The sequence below is a fragment of the Protopterus annectens genome, chromosome 3.part1 (assembly GCF_019279795.1).
Source record: "Protopterus annectens isolate FY-2018-M chromosome 3.part1, PAN1.0, whole genome shotgun sequence".
Classification (NCBI taxonomy): domain Eukaryota; kingdom Metazoa; phylum Chordata; order Ceratodontiformes; family Protopteridae; genus Protopterus; species Protopterus annectens.
Window position 1 is genome coordinate 70,275,238 of NC_056732.1, and position 23,446 is coordinate 70,298,683.

General features: G+C 44.2%; 1 protein-coding gene across 1 annotated transcript in view; it reads left to right on the forward strand.

The window, feature by feature from the left end:
- Positions 1-23,446, forward strand: part of ATAD2 (ATPase family AAA domain containing 2) — a 1,885,102-nt gene that overhangs the window by 1,146,210 nt on the left and 715,446 nt on the right. The window contains exons 14-15 of the mRNA XM_044066177.1: positions 224-409; positions 499-634. Of these exons, the coding sequence (XP_043922112.1) occupies positions 224-409; positions 499-634 (322 nt within the window). The remainder of the gene's footprint in view (positions 1-223; positions 410-498; positions 635-23,446) is intronic.

A 23,446-nucleotide genomic window follows, 5' to 3' on the forward strand; every position in this document is an offset into this window, starting at 1 on the left:
GGATTTTTGTTTTTAAAAAACTAAAAAAACTCCCAAGATTTATGCTGTCTCTAGCTGGTATATTACTGATAACATTGCTGCCAAGTATGACATGGAGTTATATTTTTTTCATTTGTTTAGACATTTACAGACTGTGTTCCCATTCTTATCACTTGTATTTTTAAAAATCAGTGCTCACTATACGTCTTACTGTCAACCTATATGTTTCATGTTTTTTCCCTAGATTTTCCGTGAAGCCAAAAGGACTGCACCAAGCATAGTGTACATTCCTTGTATCTATATGTGGTGGGAAACTGTGAGTGATGCTCTGAGGGCTATTTTTATGATGTTATTGCAAGGCATTCCTTCATTTTCGCCAATTCTTTTACTAGCAACATGTGAAGTGCCTTATAAAGATTTATCTGAAGAGGTAAAATTCATTTTTTTTTTAAACAGATCGTCCATCATATCTGTACTGCTTGGTGTAGTCTGCTAATCAGAAACCTTTTCTCTCGATAGATTAAGGCGATCTTCCTTGAAAGTCACGGCCATGTTTTCAGTGTTGAGTTGCCCAGCAGAGAAGAAAGGAGGAAATTCTTTAGTGATCTGATCTTAATCCAAGCAGCTAAACCTCCAGCATCTAGAAAGAAAGCAGGTTTGTTGTGATGTTACTAAGCAACCTGGATTTATCTTCACCCTCCTGATATTATGCAACCCATTATTTAAGTCACACATTAGTTATTTTTGGCTCCAGTGTTCATCTCTGTGATGTAGAGGTTTTTATTTAGTCACCTACTGTGTGCATTTAGTCCTACTTTTGTGTAGATGTTTGCAATGTGGGCTGCACATTGTACACACTAATAGCATTTATGTTGCAAGACAGAGCTTTTAAACATCATATTGTAAGCATTTTGTAATGAGCATGGAGGAGAGTCATTCTGGCAGAGATGTATCCTCCAGTTCTCTGCAGCTGATGTAAAATAATAGCATTGTACATTCATTATATATTAATGAACACTTGGATCAGCTAGGGCTTCTTGCTCATGTAAGTTAATATGCATACTTTAAATTTAGCATGCATGCATATTTGAAATACATAGACACCTTCCATTCAAGGCATGCTTCTTTCTGTTCAATGCAAGACGAATACAGAGGCACTTCTGTAATTCAGGCGAAAAGTAGAAATCCAGCTAAATCATGTTTTCTAAACGCATACCTAGACTGTTTTTGCTGCCTCTTTGTTTTCCCCCGTCTAACTCTAAGGTACCCCAGTCTTGAAGCTTTACTTCTAAGCCAGAGTTATTTTCCTTTATCCAGAGTTGAATAAGCAGAGAATACCTAGAGATGGGTGGGTGGGTAGGTATGGCTCAAGAGGGCCAGGCTCTACTGTAAATTAAATATATTTAATGATTGATATTTGTTTCAAATGTATTTGTTTACAGATGTATGTATTTCTTAGTCTGATTTCATGATTTGATTTTTCCTGGACAACTTTTTTTTATTCAAGATTCTGCGGTTCATTGTGTCACAGTTCCATAAAGTATGTGCAACAAACATAGTATTGTAGTCTGGACTGAAATTATTTGCTACTCTATTAAGGTTGTACCCAGACTAAGTTTCTGCCTAGATGTTCGTGTTACACTGCTGCAGTCATTACACTTGGGTTATCTTGCTGTCAGGCGGTCCCGCAGTCGGCCCGAGTTCCAAAGTCTTGGTCCGGCGTTGGTTGCTGTCGCCTCTTCCTTGACGTCAGTGCTCCAGGGGTATATAAGATGCATCCTACGCCATTTTCTTCAGTCTTTCTTTGCCGCGCGGTGCCCAAAGCAAAAGCAGTTTGCAAGTGCAGGTTGGCCGACTCCTGAGATTTTCAAAGTCGAATTTCAGATCCGAAGTCTTCAGTAAAGCTAAGTACCTCGTTGGGGAAACTTTTTTTTTGCCTCAGACCGATGTCAGAAAAAGTTAATAATTGTATTTCTTGTGGAAAGCAAATGCCTCATAAGGACTTCCACTCTTACTGTATTCCATGCCTAGGCCTTGATCATGACGTCACTAGTTGTCAGTTTTGTGCTAGATTTAACAAACACACTATAAAAAGACGTTTTGATTTTCCTTTGCATTATTTTGGCCGAAGGTTCAATTATATTATGCCGTCGGATCAACCGACGGCCTCAATTTTTAAAAAAACGCAAGGACAAGGATAAAGACAGGCATCCGAGGTCCAAAACCGATGACGAAGCCTCTTCTAGGCCAGTCGCCGGTTCTCAGTGAGGCGCTTTCGCAGCCCCTGACACCTGCTACCTCAGAGCCACAGGCCGCCTCCGACTCCCATGTGGAGACAATTAGGCCTCTGGAAACTCAAGGTATTGGGCCTACGGAAACTATTCCCTCAGATGAGCCCAGAGCCGCTGAGCAGGCATTGGCTTCTGAGGGTGTTTTCAGACCTTCACAACTTACCATTAAAGCAACAGCCAAGACAAAGACAACATTAAAGACAAAGAAGCAAGTACAGCATTCTCCTGCACAGTCCTCCATGCCTAAGAAATAGATGCTTAAAATGGCCAAAGACCTCATTTCTCTAATCAGGGGTTCCCATCCCCCTCCTGAGAAAAGGCCTAGGCAGGATACAGACTATGATTCCTCTGATCAGGTTTCCATTTCCTCTGATTCCTCTTCAGACCAGGGATACTCTCGACCCCTCTATGAGGATTCTAATGCTGAAGAATCTATCCCTTCAGCCTCTCCTCCTGAGGATTATTCTTTTGGGGAAACTTTACATACCATGAGGGAGCATTTCCATTGGGAAAGTCAGGATTATTCGGAATCCAAGAAAAGGCTCAGGGACTTACTCTTATTGCCTCAGCACAGGCCCCTGTCTATTCCGCCTGTGTTAGATATTGTGGATGATGTATTCTCTGAATCCTGCTTATCTCCTGATTCTTTGACTCCTGCACCAGCCAAGCCAGATAGGTATTATAGAGTCCCTGACTCTCACAAGTTTCTTTATAAAAAACCCTTCTGCTGACCCAGAAACCATTTCCCAGGGTCCCAAGGGGGTTAAGGCTTCCGTTGCAAAAAATCCAGTCCCCTCTGACAGAGATTCTAGAGCATTGGATAGATGGGGGAAGAAAGTGCTTTAAATTGCCAGTTTCACATGCTTCAGTACCAACAATATTTAATGACTCAGTTAAAACAGAAAATACTTGCAAGCTCAGAAGCTCCTGACTATAAAGAAATGCAGGATTTATTGCATGCAGTGGAACAGGTGGAAAAACATGCTCTGCAATGTGGTTTTGATTCTTTAGAGGCCTCCTGTAGATCCGCAGTTACAGGTTCTGTGATCCGAAGACATGCTTGGTTAAAAGAGCAGAGTTTACCTGATCATGTTAAGGCAAAATTATTAGATGCTCCTTTACAGCATGATACGTTGTTTCGTGTTAAGGCAGAAGAGGTGTTAAAGAAAATGGAGGATAAAGCTAAATCTATGCAAACAGTCAAAGATTTCTTACAGGTACAGCCACCTCGATTTATCAGAAATTGGCCTACAAAGAATTGGTCCTTTCCAGTGTCAGACAGACCACAGAGAGGCAGATACAGACGCCCAAGAGGCAGATCTCAACCCCAAGGCTCTAACAGACAATGACAGTGGGGTACTTCAACCCCAAAAGGAGGTGAGGACAGGTCTCAACCTTATAGGAAACAGTCCCAATGACTTCCCTCTTCATATGCCAAGCATTTCCTTCTTGGCAGCACCCTTGGGGGGGAAAACTAGCACTTTTTTCTCAAAATTGGCAAACTATCACCCAAGACAAATGGGTTCTAAATATTGTGTCTCAAGGTTACAGGTTCCACTTTCACACTTTACCAAGGATAAAAGGAATGCCAAACCTGTCACAAAATTAATGGGCAGAGGCTCAAAAACAAATGTCAGCCCTCATGGACATGAGAGCTATTCAAAAAGTACCACAGCAGGAACAAGGACAAGGATTTTACTCAAGACTCTTCCTGGTCCCCAGAAAGGACAAAGCCTGGAGACCCATACTGGACCTTTCAACTCTAAATACTTACCTGGATGTTCCGAAATTCAAAATGTTGACTCTACAGCAGCTTCTTCCCATGCTGGGCAAGAAGGCTTGGCTTGTTACTCTGGACCTCAAAGAGGCATACCTGCATGTCCCTATCAGACAAGATTTCAGAAGATACCTCAGATTCATAGCTGGTACAATGCACTACCAATTCTCTGCACTGCCCTTTGGGTTATCTACTGCGTCCAGGGTCTTTACAAAGTGCCTGGCACCAGTAATTGCATTTTGCAGACAAAAAAGGAATTCAAATATATCCATACCTGGACGACTGCCTCATTCAAGCAGAAAGCAAGGACATTCTTCTAAAACATCTGGCGTTTGTAAAAAGGTTGCTAATCTCTCTCGGGTACACAGTATATGAAAAGAAGTCAAAACTGGTGCCCTCACAACAGATAATATTCCTGGGTGCCAGCTTAAATACAACGGCCCAGATGGCTTATCTCACGCCAGACAAACAAGGACAACTGACTCAATATTTTCAACTACTGGCAAAAAAGTCCCATCTCCATGCAAGAAAAATTCTGCAGGCCCTGGGATTCATGGCATCATGCATACTACTAATTCCATATGCCTGACTACATATGAGGAAATTACAGTGGTACCTAAAAAGTGTTTGGACTCAACACGCTCACAGTTTAGAAGCAGTAATACCAATAATTCCCTGCCTACAACAGGAGTTTCAATGGTGGGCACACGCATGTCATCCCAACAAGGGTCAGCCTTTCACTCTACCCACAGCCAGGCAGACTCTAATAACAGATGCTTCAGACTACGCCTGGGGAGCACACATGGCAGGAAAATGTATTCAGGGCAAGTGGACCACAGACCAAATACCATCTTCACATCAATCAAAAAGAGATGTTGGCTGTTCAAAATGCCCTAACAGCTTTCTAGGACCTTCTGCATCCAGGACAATTGCTATTAAAGACAGACAACACCACAGTAATGTGGTACATAAACAAACAAAGGGGCACTCATTCTTATCCCCTATGCAGGCAAACCATGACCTTGTGGAACACAGCTCTAACTTATCAAGTTCATCTGCAAGCACAATTCCTGCCAGGAAAGAAAAATACTCTGGCAGATGACCTAAGCAGAAATATCATGGATCCACACGAATGGAAATTGAATCCACAAATCTTCAGCATGGTAACGCAAAAATGGGGATGCCCAGACATAGATCTTTTTGCCTCCCCACTGAATTGCCAACTACAAAAATTCTGCACAAGGATTTACAACACACAAGCATGGAAAGTGGATGCTCTTTCGTTCAGCTGTAAAAGCCTAAAAGTTTATGCCTTCCCACCACTGCCTCTCCTTTCAAAGGTGCTCCTAAAACACAGACAAGAGAAACCGCAGATGATCCTGATTGCTCCAGACTGGCCACGCCAGCACTTGTACCCAATCTTAAAGAACTTGGCTCAAGGCCCACTATGGATTTTGCCTCAAACTTCACACCTTCTGACTCAGCAAAACAATCAGATCCTGCACGGTCAGCTCAAGACCCTAAACCTGGCTGCATGGCAGATTCAGTAGCCAAACAGGCAGCATCTCTCTCTAAAGCTGTTATGGATGTCATTTTGGAGGCCAGAAGGCCTAGCACCAGTAAATCTTACTCAGAAAAATGGAAGAGATTCTGTGCCTGGAACCAGGCTCAAAGCCTTGACCCTTTTGACCCAAACATTCCTCACATTTTACAATACTTAACTGAGATGCTGAACAAAGGCCTATCCTTCTTATCAATTAAGATCCACTCGTCTGCCATTTCAGCACATTGCAACACGGATCCATCTTTTATTCTCCCATCCCTCGCTAAAGCAGTACCTCAGAGGGGCTAAAAACATAAGACCGCCCCGGAGAGCACCAACACCAACTTGGGACCTCAATTTTGTTTTGGAAAAACTGACTCTGACACCTTTTGAGCCAGCCAATACAGCCGATCTAAAATTTTTATCATGGAAAACAGCTCTACTCTTGGCAGTAACTTCAGCATGAAGGGTCTCAGAACTACAGGCATTAATGGCAGTGGAACCTTTTATAATTTTTCATCAGGGCAGGGTTTCTTTAAGGACAAAACCCTACCTTTATGCCAAAGGTGGTATCTAGTGTGGCTCTTAACCAAACCATCCATTTACCAACTTTTTATCCAAACCCCCAGAATAAAGGGAAGAAACTTCTGCACTCTTTGGACATACTCAGACAGCTACGCTTCTACTTGGACAAAACAGCTTTCAGGAAAACTGAGCAACTGTTTGTAGCATATGCCACAGGATCACAGGGCAAGGGCAAGGCCATCTCAAAACAGACTATCTCCAAATGGATAGGACACTGCATTCGTTACTGCTACATGCAGCGTGGAAAATCAGTCTATAATAACATTAGGCCACATTCTTCCAGAGCAACAGCCACTTCACCAGCCTTTCTCAGAGGGGGTACCAACGAAGGAAATTTTGGAGGCTGCAACTTGGAGCTCAGTGCACACCTTTACCAAGCATTACCACTTGCCTCTTTACTCTAAATCCAGAGCAGGGTTTGCCACTGCAGATGTTCATCGTGTTACCCTGCTGCAGTCATCACACTTGGGTTATCCTGCCAGCAGGCGGTCCCGCAGTCGGCCTGAGTTCCAAAGTCTTGGTCCAGCGTCGGTTGCTGTCGCTTATTCCCTGAAGTCAGTGCGCCAGGGGTATATAAGAGGCATCCAACGCCATTTTCTTCAGTCTTTCTTGCCGCGCGGTGCCCAAAGCAGAAGCAGTTCGCAAGTGCCGGTCAGCTGACACCTGAGATTTTCGATTCGAATTTCAGTCCGAAGTCTTCAATAAATCTAAGTACCCCGTTGGGGAACCTTTTCTTGCCTAAGTCCGATGTCAAAAAAAGTTAACAATTGCATTTCTTGTGGGAAGCAAATACCTCATAAAGGACTTCCATTCTTGTATTCCTTGCCTAGGCCCCGACCACGACGTCACAGGTTTTCGGTTTTGTGCTAGGTTTAATAAACGAACTATCAAACACCGTTTTGACTTCGCACAACATTACTTTGGTAGGAAATTTAATTATATCATGCCGTCGGAGCAGCCGACGACCGGCAGGCATAAAAAACGCAAGGATAAGGACAAGGCAGCCTAGGAACAAGCCAGACTCCGAGGCCTCTGCTGGGCCTGTCGCCGGTTCTCTGGTTTTCAGTGAGGTGCCTACGCAGCCCCTGATGACCACAGAATTGGAACCCCAGACAGCTGCGGATTCTCAAGCGGAGTCTACTAGGCCGACGCAGCCATCTTCATTAGGCCCTTCCGACACCGGAGCCGAAGGAGACCCCGGTGCAGTGGAAACGCCTTCGGTTGCAGAAGGTGTCTTCAGACAGACTACACTCACCATTAAATCTTCTGCTAAGCTTAAAACTCCTTTAAAACAAAAAAGACTGTACATCAGTCTACAGTTCAAGGCTCCATGCCTAAGAAACATGCTTAAGATGGCTGAAGATTTGATTACCCTAATTAGGGGTTCCCATCCCCCTCCAGATAAAAGAGCAAGACAAGAGGAGGATTATGCTTCCTCTGACCAGGTTTCCGTTTCCTCAGATTCTTCTGAGGAACAGGATTATACTTTTCCCCCTTATGAAGACTCTGATGCTGAAGACTCTATTCCCTCAGCATCTCCCCCTGAAGACTACTACTTTGGGGAAACTTTACATAACATGAGGGAACATTTCCACTGGGAAGGCCAGGACTACTCTGATTCTAAGAAATCCTTTTACTACCCCAGCACAGACCACTTGCTATCCCTCCAGTTTTAGATATTGTGGATGATGTTTACTTGGAGTCTAGTCTAAATCTAGACTCTCTACCTCCTGCTCCAGCCAAACCAGACAGATAAAATACCTGACTCTCACAAATTACTTTATAAAAGCCCTGTGGCTGACCCAGAAACCATTTCCCAGAGTCCCAAGGAGGCTAAAGCTTCTATGGCTAAAAATCCTGTGCCCTCTGAAAGGGATTCCAGAGCCCTAGATAGATGGGGAAAGAAAATATACACCTCAGCAACTCTGGCTATGAGAACATTAAACTGTCAGTTTGACATGCTGAAATATCAGCAATTCCTAATGTCTCAATTAAAACAAATAATGCGCACACATACTGAACAGTCTGAATTCAAGGAAATGCAGGATCTGTTGCATGCAGCTGAACAGGTGGGCAAACATACTTTACAATGTGGATTTGATTTATTGGAAGCTTCCTGTAGAGCAGCTGTTACTGGGTCTGTCATATGTAGACATGCTTGGTTAAAAAATTATTGGATGCACCTTTACAGCAGGATGTATTATTTGGTGTCAAAGCAGAAGAAGTTTTAAAGAAAATGGAGGATAAGGCAAAGTCTATGCAGACGGTCAAGGATTTTTTACAGGTACAACCCCCTCGTTTCATCAGAAATTTGCAAACAAAAAACTGGTCCTTTCCAGCTTCTGACAGATCACAGAGGGGCAAATACAGACGCCCAAGGGGCAGAGGTCAGTCTCAAGGCCCTTACAAACCTCGCCAATGGGGTACTGCTACCCAGAAAGGAGGAGAAGACAGGCCCCAAGCTAGCAGAAGACAAACACAATGACTCAATCCTCAAACTACCAAGCAAATCTCTCCTGGCAGCTCCCTTGGGAGGAAAATTAGCATTTTTTGCAGACAACTGGCACATCATCACAAAAGACAAATGGGTCCTAAACATTGTCTCACAAGGATACAGATTTCACTTTCATACCTTGCCAAGGATAAAAGGAATGCCAAAAGTGCCACCAAATCAATGGGCAGAGGCACAAAAACAAATTACAGCTCTCATGGACATGAGCCATTCAACAGGTACCTACACAGGAAGCAAGGACAAGGATTTTACTCAAGACTCTTTCTAGTCCCAAGAAAAGACAAAGCATGGAGACCCATTCTGGATCTTTCAATTCTGAACACCTATCTGCAAGTACCAAAATTCATGATGCTAACACAACAGCAGCTTCTTCCCATGCCGGGCAGAAATGCTTGGCTAGTAAAGTTGGACCTCAAGGAGGCATACCTGGATGTCCCTATCAGACAAAATTGCAGAAGATACCTCCGCTTCATTGCAGGTTCAATGCATTATCAATTCTCTGCACTGCCCTTTGGCTTATCTACTGCGCCCAGGGTCTTCACAAAATGCCTGGCACCAGTAATTGCATACTGCAGACAAAGAGGAATTCAAATATACCCATACCTGGATGACTGCCTTATTCAAGCAGAAAGCAAGGACATTCTTTTAAAGCATCTGACATTTGTCAAACACCTTCTAAGTCGCCTAGGGTACAGAGTAAACGAAAAGAAATCAAAACTAGTGCCCTCACAAAACATAATATTCCTGGGTGCCAGCTTGAATACAATGGCCCAGATGACTTATCTCATGCCAGACAAGCAACAACAGCTGACTCAATATTTAAAAATAATGGCAACAAAGACCAAACTCCCTGCAAGAAAAATTCTGCAGGCCTTGGGATTCATGGCATCTTGCAGACTACTAATACCATTTGCAAAGCTGCATATGAGGAAATTACAATGGTACCTGAAAAGCGTATGGACTCAGCACAGCCACAGCGAAACAATACCACCACTCATTCCCTGCCTTCAACAGGAGTTTCTATGGTGGGCACAGGCATGTCACCTCAACAAGGGTCAGCCTTTCACCTTACCCACAGCCAGGCAAACTGTGACAACAGATGCATCGGACTATGCCTGGGGGAGCACACCTGGCAGGACAGTGCATTCAGGGCAAATGGACTACAGATCAAAGTCATCTGCATATCAATCAAAAAGAAATGCTAGCAGTACAGAATGCCCTAACAGCTTTCAAGGACCTCTTACACCCAGGACAACTAATAATAAAGACGGACAATACCACAGTAATGTGGTACATAAGCAAGGGGGGGCACACATTCCTACCCTCTATGCAGGCAAGCAATGACCCTGTGGAACACGGCACTGTCTTACCAGGTTCAATTACAAGCACAATTACTGCCAGGAAAGAAAAACTAGATCCATAAGTATTTGCAACGATAGCTCAAAAATGGGGACGCCCAGACATCGATCTGTTTGCCAGCCCCCAAAACTACCAACTTCAAAAATTTTGCACAAGGACATTCCATCTACAAGCTTGGAAAGTGGACACCCTCTCATTCAGTTGGAAAACATTAACAGTGTATGCCTTTCCTCCACTGCCTCTTCTAGCAAAGGTACTGCTGAAAGTCAGATTAGAGAGGCCACAAATGATGCTCATTGCACCAGACTGGCCACACCAGCATTGGTATCCATTTCTAAGGAACATGGCCCACGGCCCACCATGGATTTTACCACAAATTCTTCACCTGCTCACCCAGCGAAACAATCAGATTCTACACAGCCAGCTCAAGACTTTAAACCTGGCTGCATGGCAAATTACCTAAACAACCAGCCAACACCTCTATCCAAAGCTGTTATGGATGTCATTCTGGAGGCCAGGTGGCCCAGCACCAGGAAAACCTATTCAGACAAATGGAAAAGATTTTGTGCCTGGAACCAGGCTAAAGGCCAAAATCCCCTTGATCCAAACATTCCTCAGTTTCTACAATATTTAACTGAGATGTTGCACAAAGGACTTTCCTTTTCATCTGTTAAGATCAACGCCTCAGCAATTTCAGCCCATTACAACACGGATCCTCCTCTATTCTCACATCCACTCCTAAGACAGTACCTCAGAGGGGCTAAGAACATAAGACCACCCAGGAGAGCACCAACACCTACTTGGGATCTCAACTTTGTTCTGGAAAAGCTTACACTGCTGCCCTTTGAACCAGCTTTTTCAGCTGATTTAAAATTTCTTTCATGGAAAACTGCCCTGCTACTGGCAATAACCTCAGCTAGAAGACTCAGAGCTACAGGCACTAATGGCAGTGGAGCCTTTCCTCATTTTTCATCAAGACAGTCTCTCTCTACGAACTAACCCTTACTTTATGCCAAAGCTGGTATCCAGTGTGGCCCTAAACCAAGCCATTCATTTGCCCACCTTTTTCCCAAATTCCCAGAACAAAGGAGAACTACTCCTGCACTCTGGACATTCACAGGCAATTACGTTACTACTTGGATAAAGCTAAGGCTTTCAGAAAATCTGACCAGCTCTTTGTAGCCTATGCTGCAGGATCACAAGGAAAAGCTATCTCAAAACAGACCATTTCTAAATGGATAGGGCATTGCATATGTTTCTGCTACACGCATCATGGGAAACCGGTACCTGCTAACATTAGGTCCCACTCCACCAGGGCTACAGCTACATCAGCAGCCTTTCTCAGGGGTTTGCCAACCAAGGATATTCTGGAAGCTGCAAGCTGGAGTTCAGTGCACACCTTCACCAAACGCTATCACTTACCTCTATATTCTAAGACTAGAGCTGGTTTTGCCACTGCAGTTTTGCAGGGCCTACTAGCTTCTTCTAACCCTGTTTAACTCCACCACCCATCCTTAGCTTTGGGATTCAACCCAAGTGTGATGACTGCAGCAGGGTAACACAATGAACATAGTACAGTTTTGTACCTACCATAAATGTAGATGTTCGAGTGTTCACCCTGCTGCAGTCCAGGTTACCCTCCCTCAATCCCCTCTGAACTAGCTGAACTTATCTATACCACTCTATCCTATACAACCTCTGTGGTGTATTTGTTTGTGCCTGAAGATATTGTTTTATTTTTATATAGCTATATATATATATATATATATATATATATATATATATATATATATATATAGCCTACCTATTGGGAGCACCTGACATCTGGGGCAAGAAAAACTGAAGAAAATGGCGTTGGATGCCTCTTATATACCCCTGGCGCACTGACGTCAGGGAAGAAGCGACAGCAACCGATTCTGGACCAAGACTTTGTAACTCAGGCCGACTGAGGGACCGCCTGACGGCAGGATAACCCAAGTGTGATGACTGCAGCAGGGTGTACACTCGAACATCTACATTTACGGTAGGTACAAAACTGTACTTTCTGCAGGGCCTCATAGCCAATCCTAACTCTTTATAGACCAGCCACCCAACCTTAGCTTTGGGATTCTACCCAAGTGTAATGACTGCAGCCGTGTAACACGATGAACATAGTACAGTTGTGTACCTACCATAAATGTAGATGTTCGAGTGTTCACACTGCTGCAGTCCAGGTTACCCTTCCTCCATCCCCTCTGTCCCAGCTGGACTTATCTATTCCTTTCTATCCTATACTACCTTTGTGGTGTATTTGCTTGTAACTGAAGGTATTGTAATTATTTTTTATATTTATGTTTTATTGACCATTTGTATTGCCTTCCTACCTGGGGGCACCTGACATCTGGGGCAAGAAAAACTGAACAAAATGGCGTCGGATGCATCTTGTATACCCCTGGCGCACTGACATCAGGGAAGAGGCGACAGCAACCTACGCCGGACCCAGACTTTGGAACTTGGGCTGACTGCGGGCCCGCCTGACGGCAGGATAACCCAAGTGTAATGACCGCAGCAGTGTGAACACTCAAACATCTACATTTATGGTAGGTACACAACTGTACTTTTGTGATGTGCATATTATGTCAGTACTTACTCTTGTTCTGCATCACTAAGAGCAAAGTATTCCTAGGGCTGAATTTGGCTCTTGACTCCAAAATGAAACTTGTATCAGGGGACATATGTAAACATTACCTCTAGCAACTATAATGAATTCAAAGACTGAGGTTGACTATCGCCCCTGTTTTATTAGGGTATGATCATATTTGTAACCTTATTGAGAATCTGTTCCAGTATGAGGTTGAGGTCTTTGTGCTGATGCAATAGTTTTTTTTTTTGGGGGGGGGGGGGTTGCGCAATAATTGCTTTGCTGCTTACTATTGGGGATAGTGCATATTAAACCCAGGATAGATTTAAACTTGAGGCCACTTCCTTTGGACAAGGAGATGATGTACTGATGTCATTTTTGTCTACTGCAAGTTTTTATTTTAGTTACCCCCCAGTTTAAGGGGGCAGTCTTTCAGGAGACTTGGTAATCACAACTATAGAGTTGATTGCTATGTGCTGTGGTTTATGCCCGTAATATTAATGTGTAGCCTGCCTTGTCCCTGTCATGTCACATCATTTCCAGTCATGCTTTGAAGCAGATCACACTCTGCACTAATTTCTACTGTGTTAATTGCTGCACTGGATTTATTGTATTTATTTATACATTTAAGCAGTTAACTGTGCTAAAATTTAGTTGACGTGAATAAGCGAGGAAAATAGATGCTTAACGTGTTGAAACATTTTTCTCACATTTAAGTTTCCTTTAACTGAACAACTATAGGCAATTGCTGTCCAACCTGCCAGCAGTCAGGAATGTGACACTTCATTAATGGACTACTTGGAGGTGTGAATAAGTTAACTAAGCAGTAGATTCTGCTTCCCAATTTATTAACTGAGCAACCAAGACTGTTCCAGGTGTAATGTATTTTAGGACAACGTATTCTTACTAGGTATATAGTGACTTTGTCCTTCACAAAACTGGGATGCTATACTATCATTAATGGGAAAACAATCTTTTCTTCAGTACTGTTTTTTTTCCCTGAACAATGAGTACTAAATATTTAATTCTGTGTTGTCCTTTCCTTCCATCTTGACAGGTGGGTTAATTGCCACAAGGCAGATCCAAGCCTGCAACAAAATTAGAGCTTTCTCAAGCTCCCCTCTTCTGTAATACACTGCTAATAGAAAATACTACAAATCTCATTTGCCCTTTTTCATAAAGATAGAACCTCCAGCTCTGTACTCATGATTCAGAAATTTACAGATGAGTGAATTTTTTGTAGCAGTTTTCCTCTTTCTAGAAAGTGTCTGGTCTTCCTTTCTTTTTTGTTTCACGTGTATGTTGTGTATACATGTGTATATTTATGTGACTGTATATATACATATATAATATGTGCGTGTGTAAAATAAGAAATAAGCTTTCTATCCCTTTGGGTTTAGTTTTTTTTTTTTTTTTTTTATGCCTCTCAGTTTTTCTTTTTTCTTGATCTGATTGATCCCTATGCAAATAGTCCATTAGTAGTTTGTAATTGTGGAAAAGGTTTCAAATTTCAATAAATGTTTGAATTGTAGGCATAGTATCCTGCCCAGGAATCTGCATAATCAATGGGTGTGCTGCTTGGATCCTGGTCATTTAGACACACTATATTTCTTCCTCCTTAGGCCTACTGGCCTTAATGAATAGGAAGAATAAATTGATCCTTTAAGACTTTTTCCCATTGTCAGTGAGAGAAACTACCAACTCTTCTTGGATACTTCTTTTCAGCTTTCCAGAGATTCTGAGACCAGTCTCTCAAACCTCAGAGAGGTCTAAAGAAATGTCCAGAGATAATGGTTCTAAAACTAGAGAAAGGAAAACAGAAAAAGGATGTCTGATTCTGTAGCTCTGAAAAAGATGGTCTGAGACTCTGGCTTCATACATTTCAAGATCTCTCGGACATTCCCAATCCTTACCTCTGGTCCCTTCGGATCAAAGTTGACCCTGACTGTCCACCCCAGCACATCAACTTTCCTGAGTGAATCTGAGACCATCATCCTTGATCACTGTTAAAACAGATACTCTACTCCAGGGTCCAGCTCTTCGAAGAGGGAGATGTTGAGAATTATGACTTCCCAACTGATCTTATTTGTATCTGCCCAGTCAGTCAGATCCTCCAGAAGCATGCTGGACATAAACTGGTTTAAGATGAGAGCTTTTGTTAACTCCCAGATATACATGGGAGTCCATTCCCTTCCCCTCGGCACTGAAGGCAGAGTGACCTCCTGGTCTTTATGGCAGATCTTGTGGTTTTGGGGCTATGGTTACTCCATTCATCCCCCTGTCACTGTTGACAACTGTAAGGTCTTTTGGTGCCCTACATGTCCATGTGCATAATGAGGTTCTGCATTATGGACAATAGGGCTGAATGTAACTTGTGATTTCAAGAGCTGGACCCACATCTGTCGAGCAAAAGATTTTCAACTTGTCTACATAGATAAAAGTGCTCACTCCCACTCTTAGTTTAGAATGTGAGCTGATAGAGGACATAGCATTGGCAAAAGTAGAAGTTTTCTGTAACATTCCTGTAGTCTGATAAAGTGGGGAGGGATATTAAAGGCGGAGAAAGAATTTAAGATGACTGTTTTATTTCCATTTAAATGCTGTTTAAAACAGAAAAAAAATTGAGACTGCATTTGAACAGCAAGTCCAAGCATTATTTTTGTCTGGTGGGGGGAGGCAAATCTCTCCACATAACACACACACTTGATGATATTTCCTTGGTGTCTGCCACTAGTGTTTTTTTAAACTCCTTTATTGAGTTATCTGGTAAGATAATGGCAAACATGCATTTACATAATAGAAAACAAACTGTGTTCATTTACAAACATTATAAAGCACACATTCTTTTGTATATTTATCATCAGTCCAGCATTATATAAATTGATCAATTCCTGCTTTCTCTTAAACTTCACTCCTCGAAAACATTGCTCTGCATCTGTTCCCACAATTCCCATGTATTTATGTAATTTGCTCCTACATGTTCTAATGATCCCACTTCCAATTCTTTTATCTATGTTACAATATTCACTTCTTCAAATACAGTTGCTTTATACTTTAGAATTAAACTAAATATGCCTTTCTGTGTGTAGGCAAATCAGATCTTGTATCCCAGCTCAAAAAAAAAAGTCATCTCCTTAGTTGCACCCATTTGCTCGCCTAATATTTCTGACATAGTCCTCTGTAGGTAATTTCTTTAAAGTCTGCCAACTCTTCACACTCGCAAAACATGTTCCCAGTTACCTCTTTTTTTTCTCCACACTTCCAACATTTTACTGTCTACCTGAAGGAAAAAAAATATTTGGAGTAGTCTGGTGGTATAAAAATAGCTGTGCAACCACTTTAAAGCAAAAATCCTAAATCTAAACTTTATTGCATGTTTGGAAGCTGTACATAGGTCCTCGTAGTTTCTTTGTGAATTGCATATCCAATCTCTCGTCCCATTCTTTTCTAATTTCCTCAGATTCCTATAGTTATTATGCAATATTTTTTATGCCCTATTAATTATCCATTTTTAACATCAGCTACTATAGCAGTTTTTTCACCAAAGATTCCCCTATCCCCTTTTCTTTGCGTATATTCTGATATCAGTCCCTGGTAGGGAAGGCAGTGTCTAGCTTGCTGGCCAAATGTCATCTTGGCCTCTTTCCATTCTATTACCTTTCTATCTCTAGATTTCCTTCTACTCCTATTTTGCAGTATTCTAGGTGTGGGATTACCTGCCCTCAGGCGATTCGTACATCGGCTTCTATACAAAAGCTTCAGTTTGGCTGCTGTAGTGTCCGAGGGACGGCGCATGTTGGGCCATAAACCAAGGGGCCTTAAATGGGATATCTGCACTCAATACTCAGAACTTTTCAGCCGCAGACGACATTCACATCATACGATCGTTTCTTCACAGATGTCGCATCTTAAAGAGAAGTAGCCCGTTGGGTTTCAAATTTTCTTATTTTTGATCGTTTAGCTAACGCTTGGTTGTTGTAGCCTTTAGCTGATGTCAGAAAAAAAAGGAAAGTGCCAATGTGGGTGCCAGATACCTCATAATGACACCCATGGCAGGTGTGTGTGTTTTTTTTTTTTTTTTTTTTTTTTTTTTTACCTAGGCTGGGAACACTATCACTCCTCCTGTGCTATTTGTCAGTCGTTTATGCCTAAGACCTTGCACAGCCATCTAGCCTAGTTAAATCTCTAACTCGAGAACCAGCGCCTCAAACGGTTAGCCCTTAGGATGATTCCTGCATCGGAGGATGCACTTGAACCTTCATGCAAGAAGGCCAAGTTTTCTAGGCCTTTTTTCGCCTGCCACTCCACTTCCCGACGTATCGCCAGCTGCCTTGCTAGGGGTTGAGACACGCTCGGAGGATCTGTCAACTGCAGCAACATCCCTCGAGTAAGCCGTTTCGCAGCCGACTGGCACGTCCTGTGAGCTCACTCTAACATTGACACCCGTCAAGGTCGAGTGGGAACCAGTTTTGGTGGTTCCTCCAGCAGGAATCCAGACTTCGGATGTGCTAATCTTCAGACTCACCAGGCCACTCTACTTCCTCTCCGGCCAAAAAGAAGCAGTAAACTTAATGTGCCTCCTCCTCTTCAGAAGTCACACCGGATTGGTAGGCCTTCACTTCCTCTGTCATGCAAGCCTTCATGGCCATTAGGCCTTCAGCCTCAGCCACTTCCACCCTGCCTCTCCTGAGCCCTAGGCCTGTCACTGCTGCTTCCCTCCCATCCATAACCTTCAGGTCAGAGAAGAAGAACGTGACTCTTCTTTCTCTTCATCAGATGAGTCCATTTCTTATGTTTCCCAGATTGCCTCCCCCCAGGAGTATTACTCTCCGGTTGAGGAATCTGTGGAGGGGGACTCTCCCCCTGAGGACATTACTTTTAGACCATCACCAAGATGAAGGATTACATTAAATGGGACACTTCCCAAATGACTGACACCCAAAAAAGGTACTTTGAACTGCTGCAAGTGGAATCCCCCTCCCTTTCAGCAGTTCCCCTTGTTCTGCCTGCTTACTTAGATTCCTTCCATGCGGCCTCTAAGGCCGCTGACTCCCAGCCTCCGGCCCTTAAGCATACAGACCGCTTCTTTAAAGTACCAGAGGACCACAAATTTTTAGTTAAGCCACCCTTGGCGGACCCAGCTGTTATTGCCACCACGACAGATAAGCAATCTAGACTGCTGCCCTCTGCCTCCCTGCTACTCACTGACAGTAAGTACATGGATAGGATGGAGAAGGTGTACACTTCTACTCTGGCTTTCAGAGACATAAATTATATGATCCACATGACCAATTAGACTTGGTCCCTCATGCTCCTCCATGCTGGCTTCCTTGCCTGACAGTCCCAGCAAGACGGACATCTCATCCAAACTTTCCTTGGCCCCACAGGTAGCCAAGCACTCTGTAAGGTGCAGCTACGATGCTGCAGAAGCATCCACCAGGTCTGCAGCATCTGCTTCAGCCCTCAGGCGGTACTCATGGCTAAGACTCCAGAACCTCCCCAAGGACTTCAAGGCTAAAATCCTGGGCACCCCTCTGGACCACAATGTGCTGTTCAGAAAACAATCTGCTAACCTTTTTAAAAATCTACAAGAAAAAAGCAAAGAACTCCAGGACATTAAGCACTGCTGGTGTCGCCCATACTCAAGTATTATAGGAACTACCCTGCTAGAGCCACCTTTGTAAGACGTACTCCACAGCCCTCCTCTTCCAGGTTCAGGAGAGGGACCAGAAGACCTACTTCCAGATGCTCTGCTCCACCACAGCAACCCAGACAGCCCTTTCAGGACAGAGGAGGCCCCAGTAAAGCATGACTGCCTTACACACCTCCCTCTCTTAGCCCACTTTTCCCACTATCTCCCTCTTTGACAATCCATCACTTCAGACCAGTGGGTCTTAAACGTTATCCAAAAAGGGTACTTCCTATCCTGGAAAGTGAAGCCACCCAGAAGAGGCACCCCCCTCCAAAAAAAAAAACAGGCCCATCTCATGCCACAAGTTCTGGCAGATCTTCTACAGCTAGGCACCATAGAGCTTATTCCTCCAGGACAAAAACGAAAAGGGTTTTACTCCTGTCTCTTCTGGTCCCCAAAAAAGATGGCTCCTGGAGACGCATCTTAGAGCTGTCCTTTCTAAACCTACATCATCAAGTACCCTCCTTAAAAATGCTCTCTCTCTCCCCATCTTGCTGCCTCTCATTCCAGCCAAGGCCTTCATGTTCACCCTAGACCTTAAAGGAAGCCTACCTGCACATACCCATCAGGGGTTCCCTCAGACTATTCCTGCATTTCTCTGGCCCTTTCTCTCATTTCCAATTTACTGCCATGCCCTTTGATATATCCACGGCCCTCAGGGTCTTTACAATGTGCATAGCCCCAACCATTGCCTTCTGAGAACTGATGGTATACAAATTTACCCTTATCTGGACGACATCCTGATTTTGGCAGAGTCCAGGGATGCTCTATTAAAGCATCTACATTTCGCCATGCCCCTTCTGCAGAATCTAGGATTCACCATCAACCTCCCCAAATCCTCTCTGATCCCAAGCCAGGACAAGATTTTCCTCGGCTGCAGAATCTGAGCAGACCCAATGAAGGCCTTTCTACCTCAGGACAAGGTTCTGTCTAACTTCCCACTTCCAGGAAGCTCTACTATCCCGAAAGCTGATGGCAAGGCATTTTCGTCTTCTCCTCCTGGGTTTGATGGTAGCAACCAGCCCCATGCTACCTCTGACAAGATTGGACATGTTCTAGCTGCAGTGGTTCTCCACCTGGTCCCAGCACCTACATCCCCTAGAGGAGGCCATCCCCCTCCTTCCCTGTCTGAAAACAGAAATTACCTGGTGGACCCCCACAAGTGAAATTAAACCCAGGGCTCCCACTACAGATCCCACCCCACCCAAGTTATGCATGCAGATGCATCGGATTCAGGTTGTGGAGCAACTCTGACCTCCTACAGGTTTCAGGAAAAATGGCATCCCTCTTTTCAGGCCAAACACATCAGTATCAGGGAAATGACAGCAGTTTTCTTAGCTCTACAGACCTTCACCCCCTCCCTTTCTGGTTCCAGGGTTGCTACAGATTGTCACCGTCAACACCACGGTGATGTAGTACCTCAACAAGCAGGGAGGAACAAGGGCCTATCAGCTTTGCAGTCTATCCCTGTTGATATGGGACTTAGCCTCCCAGTTCAACTTAGTCCTGCAGGTGGGTCTGCATCCCCTCACAGGAAAACCACAAAGCAGATTTCTTGAGCAGGACCTCCTCGCTTCAACGTGAATGGATGCTGAACAGGGAGGTGGTCTTAGACGTAGTCCACCAGTAGGGTGCTCCACAAATAGATCTGTTTGCTTCCCCCCAGAACAGGCAACTGCAGAACTTCTGCTCAAAAACCCTCTCCCCTCTAGCATGGAGATTGGATGCTTTCAGAATCTCTTGGGAGTGGAAGTTCCTTTATGCCTTCCCCCCAATCCCACTTATTCAGAATGTTGTCCTGAAAATTCAGGACGGCAAACCAAAAATCTTGTTAGCGATTCCCAACTGGCCAAGGCAGCACTGGTTCCCCCTACTTCACAAACTAGCCAAGGGCAATCACTTCAAGTTACCCTACAAGGTGGACCTACTGTCACAAGCCAAAGAAGCTCTCCTACACTCACAGGCACAGATGTTGTCTGACTCTGTGGGTGATAAACATCTGGTTCCTTTCAGACACCACTACTTGGAGGATGTGCTTTCAGTCCTAAGGGAGGCAAGGAAACCTACCACCAGATAATCTTACCTTGCTAAATAGGAAAGATTTGCAAAATGGTGTCTGCAAAAGGGAAGGGACCCCAGCTCCACCGAGATTCCCCTGGTTCTAAACTATTTGTGTCAATTGATAAAAAGTGACCTTTCTTATTCTTCTGTAAAAGTATATCTCTCGGCCACATCAGCCTGCCTGCTCCTGGAACCCCCCTTGCTTGCCAGGCTCGAAGTAAAGCTCTTCCTTAAAGGGGTCTTTCACATGAGACCACCTAGGAAACCTATCCCTCCGCCCCTGGACCTTAACTGCATTTTAGAGAAATTAACCCAACATCCCTTTGAACCTGCCCAGGCCTTCCTCCTTACAGATGTGTACATGGAAGACGGTCCATCACTTCAGCCAGAAGAGTGTCAGAACTGCACGCTCTAATGGCCTGTCCCCCAAACATCATCTTCCACAAAGACAGGGTGTCTTTGCGAACCAGCCCCTCCTATATGCCTAAATTGGTCAGTGATCTCTCTTAACCAATCCGTTCATCTGCCCACCTTTTTTTCCCTCCCCTTCCACCCCAGAGTGCTGGGCAAGGCAGTCTCAAAGCAAACCGTTGCATGCTGGATCAGGGAAGGTATTTGCTTCTGCTACTCTCACCACAGAAAGGAACCCCTAGGGGAATCTGTGCCCATTCCACTAGAGCTGTGGCCACCTCAAGGGCCTCCATGAAAGGCTCAGACACAGCATCCATTTTGGAAGCAGCCACGTGGGCCACTATCTACACCTTCACCAAGCATTACAAATTGGACCAAGTCTCCAGAGCTAGGACAGTATTTGCCAGGGCAATCCTGCAGGGTCTTGTAGAACTCTCTGCATAGGTTGGTACTAGGGTATCGGCCCTAGGGCTATACAAGCTTAGCCATAACAATTCCCTGGCTATTTCTTCCCACACTATTTACTTCCCTGGACCCCTGTCTAGCAGGGAAACTGATGTGATCCCCGGGGTGATTTTCCTTTCTCACATCCAGTCGTCAAGGTTCCTTTTGAAGAGGGTCAAAGAGGCGCTCTGCTTGACATGTATGGGTAAGTCTGTTCCATAGTCAGGGTAGAGTCTGCGTCAGGAACCTATCCCTCCAGCATGTTTTGTTTATTGTGATGACAAGGTTTAGATCCCTGGAGCGTGTGGCTCTGAGGGATTGGGATTTCTTTAAGTGTAGCATGTCTAACAGCTCTGGGTTTGACATGGCCTTGTATGTTAAGCAGAGATCGCCTCTGAGTAGACGATATGCGACAGAGTATCGCTGGAGTTTTTTAAGGTGGTCAGCTTAGGACATCCGCTTTAGGCCTGTGACTCTTTTAGTGAGGTTTTTCTGCGGCCTTTCCAGTTGTTGCAGATGTCTTGAGAGGTACATACCAAACAGGGCATTGTATTCTGTAATGGGTCTAATGAGGGATGAGTACAGTGAGACAATGCCCTCCTTTTTTCTGGATGAAAAGTCCTTAGTGATGAGGTGTGCCACATAGAAGGATTTCCTGACTGCTGTGGCGATGTGGTTATTGAAGGTGAGACCACTGTCCACCTGTGTCCCTAAGTCTCTTATCACACTTTTGGTGTTTAGTGTACTGCAACCTATGTGGTAATTCACGGGTACATGTTTTTTCCCAAAGGGGATAACTATACATTTCTTGGCATTGAGCTTGAGCCCATGGATCTGGCACCAAGCATCTGTTTCTGTAAGGCCCTTTTGTAGAGTATCCACATCATTTGACGATTCAGTAATGGCTCCCAGTTTGCAGTCATCTGCGAACTTTGTTAGCCAGAGTCCCTTAGTGTTGGCCTGTACTTCAGAGAAGAAGATGCCAAACAAGAGCGGTCCCAGGACTGAACCCTGAGGTACTCCACTTGTCTGGAGCTGGATTTGGAGTCTGCTACTTTTACAGTGTGGGTTCTGTCAGTAAGCCAGTTGACAACCCATCGAGTGACATAGGGATTAATGCCCAGCGTAGTAAGTCTATCTATGATTCCAGAGTGGGGGATGGTGTCAAAGGCCTTGGCGAGGTCCAGATAGGCTGTGTGGACCGCCTTATCCTCTTTCACAGCTCAGAAGACTGATTCGAATAAGTCAGTCAGGTTCAGGAGACAAGAACGGCCAAACTGGGTGGGGTCCAGTGAGAAGGTTGCCAATGCCTCTTTAATAAGTTCCATGATAATACATTCCATGGCCTAGCAGATCAGGCTCGTCAGACTGATGGGGCGGTAGTTCCCAGGATCCAAGGTGGAACCCCCCTTGTGGAGTGGGATAACTGTAGCTGTGTGCCACTCCGTAGGCACAAAGCCTGAGATGAGGCTATGATTAAACATGACACTTAGGTGAGGTGCCAGTTCATTTTGTAGTTCATGTAATACACAGATTAGGATGTCATCTGGTCCTGTGGATGCTGTATTCTTAGCTTTGGAGAGTGCGTTTTTTACCTGTGTGGCCGATACTACCGAAATTTGGCAGTCTTCTGGTTTTGAGATGGGCCGTTTAGGGGATGAGATGGGGGTGAAGTTGGCACTGAATTGATCTGCCAGGATATTAGCAATATTCTTGGAATCAATATATTTAATGCCATTCTGTTGTAGTTCAGAGCAGATCTGAGCATTACCATTTAGATTCTTGACAGTTGTAGAATGCCTTGTGGTTGTCTTTGGAATCTTTGACAATTTTATTTACATAAGTAGCTTTGGAGGATTTTATGAGGGATCTCAGCTTCTTACTGAGGCTGGTAAGGTATTTTTTGCATCCTGGGATTTTCCTCTTTTCTGTAACAGTTTCTTTTGTTGTAAAGTTTGTTTATGGCAGGGGACCACCAGATTGGCTTCCTTTTTTTGGACGAGAGCATCTTGGTTCTGTTTGGGATGGCACGATTCATGCTTGAGTGGATGTGCTCGTACAGTGCCTTAGTGTAGGATTCAGCAGTCAAACTTTCAGTTCCCATCTGCATGGGTGTCATAAAGTATGTCACTTCTGACTTGAGTAGCATGAAATTGGCTTTGGAGAAGTCTT